Raw genomic sequence first — 1,079 nt, forward strand, 5'->3', positions numbered from 1 at the left:
TAGACTCAGCCAGCAGGAAGCCCTGTGTTTCATGGATGTTACCACGGCAACAGCCTCAAACACACCTGGCTGGCTACCTTCCCCTCAGCTGATGCGCTTGCAGCAGGTGCAGGTCTCTGATTGGATGGTTCAGGTGGTTTGGGGGTGGGGTCCAGCTCCTCCTCGATGACGGCGTCCGTTTGGCGGTTCAGAGCTCCCTCATTCAGGCGCCGCTGTTTCTCCCGCTGACGTTTTATGGCCGTCACTCTGTGTCTGATCGCCTTGGCAACCAGCTTATAGTCCGCCTCGCACACAAAACCCAACACCACCTGAGAGAGACAGAGAGAGAGAGAGGGACAGGTGAGACACCTCAGCCTGCCACCTCGGGTGATGTCATCAGTGTGATGTCATCAGATACCATCTCCTGGGCCACCTCCTCGGGGACGTCTTTGTACAGCTCGAACAGGAACTCGATGGCGTTGTTGTCTTTGTATTTTCCGTGAAGCTTCTTGTTGTCATCCATCCGGAGCCAGAGCTTCAGCGCCGCCCTCGAGCCGTCGTCGTCCTCGGCGAGCTCCACATGAACGCCCAGCTCCTCTTGGAAGAACCGGTGGTCCAGCAGGTCCTGAACCGTGAACCTGCAGGACCAAACAAAGACACTGACCATCACCTGATCACCTGAATTCTGAACACCTGAACAGCTGAACACTAAATACCTGAACACCTGAATATCTAAACACCTTAACAGTGAACACCTGAACACCTGAACACTGAACAACACCTGATCACCTAAACATCTGAACACCTGAACATCTGAACATCTGAACACCTGAACACTGAACACCTGAACACTGAACATCTGAACATCTGAACACCTGAACACCTGAACACTGAACACCTGAACACTGAACACCTGAATACCTGAATATCTGAACACTAAATACCTGAACACCTGAACTTCTGAACGCCTGAACATCTGAACACCTGAACACTGAACACTGAACACCTGAGCGCCTGAACATCTGAACACCTGAATTCTGAACACCTGAACAGCTGAACACTAAATACCTGAACACCTGAATATCTAAACACCTTAACAG

The 1,079-nt window shown here is 51.3% G+C and overlaps 1 protein-coding gene across 1 annotated transcript; it reads right to left on the reverse strand.

Moving 5' to 3' along the window:
• Positions 1-6: 6 nt before the first annotated feature.
• On the reverse strand, positions 7-1,051 carry LOC111657167 (uncharacterized). The gene is made up of 2 exons (XM_023409233.2): positions 398-1,051; positions 7-308 (listed from the first exon to the last, which is right to left on the reverse strand). Exons 1-2 carry the CDS (start codon positions 953-955, stop codon positions 39-41), a joined length of 828 nt encoding a protein of 275 aa, XP_023265001.2. The 5' UTR covers positions 956-1,051; the 3' UTR covers positions 7-38.
• Positions 1,052-1,079: the final 28 nt, after the last annotated feature.

The sequence above is a fragment of the Seriola lalandi genome, unplaced genomic scaffold, assembly GCF_002814215.2.
Source record: "Seriola lalandi dorsalis isolate HSWRI2012SDOR001 ecotype SW California unplaced genomic scaffold, Sedor1 jcf7180001977341, whole genome shotgun sequence".
Lineage (NCBI taxonomy): Eukaryota > Metazoa > Chordata > Actinopteri > Carangiformes > Carangidae > Seriola > Seriola lalandi.

Coding starts and splice junctions, on each gene's coding strand:
- LOC111657167 (XM_023409233.2), bottom strand. CDS start 955: ATGTTCAGGCGTTCAGAAGTTCAGGTGTTCAGGTATTTAGTGTTCAGA. Junction 309..397: donor AGGAGGTGGCCCAGGAGATG/GTATCTGATGAC, acceptor TGTCTCTCTCAG/GTGGTGTTGGGTTTTGTGTG.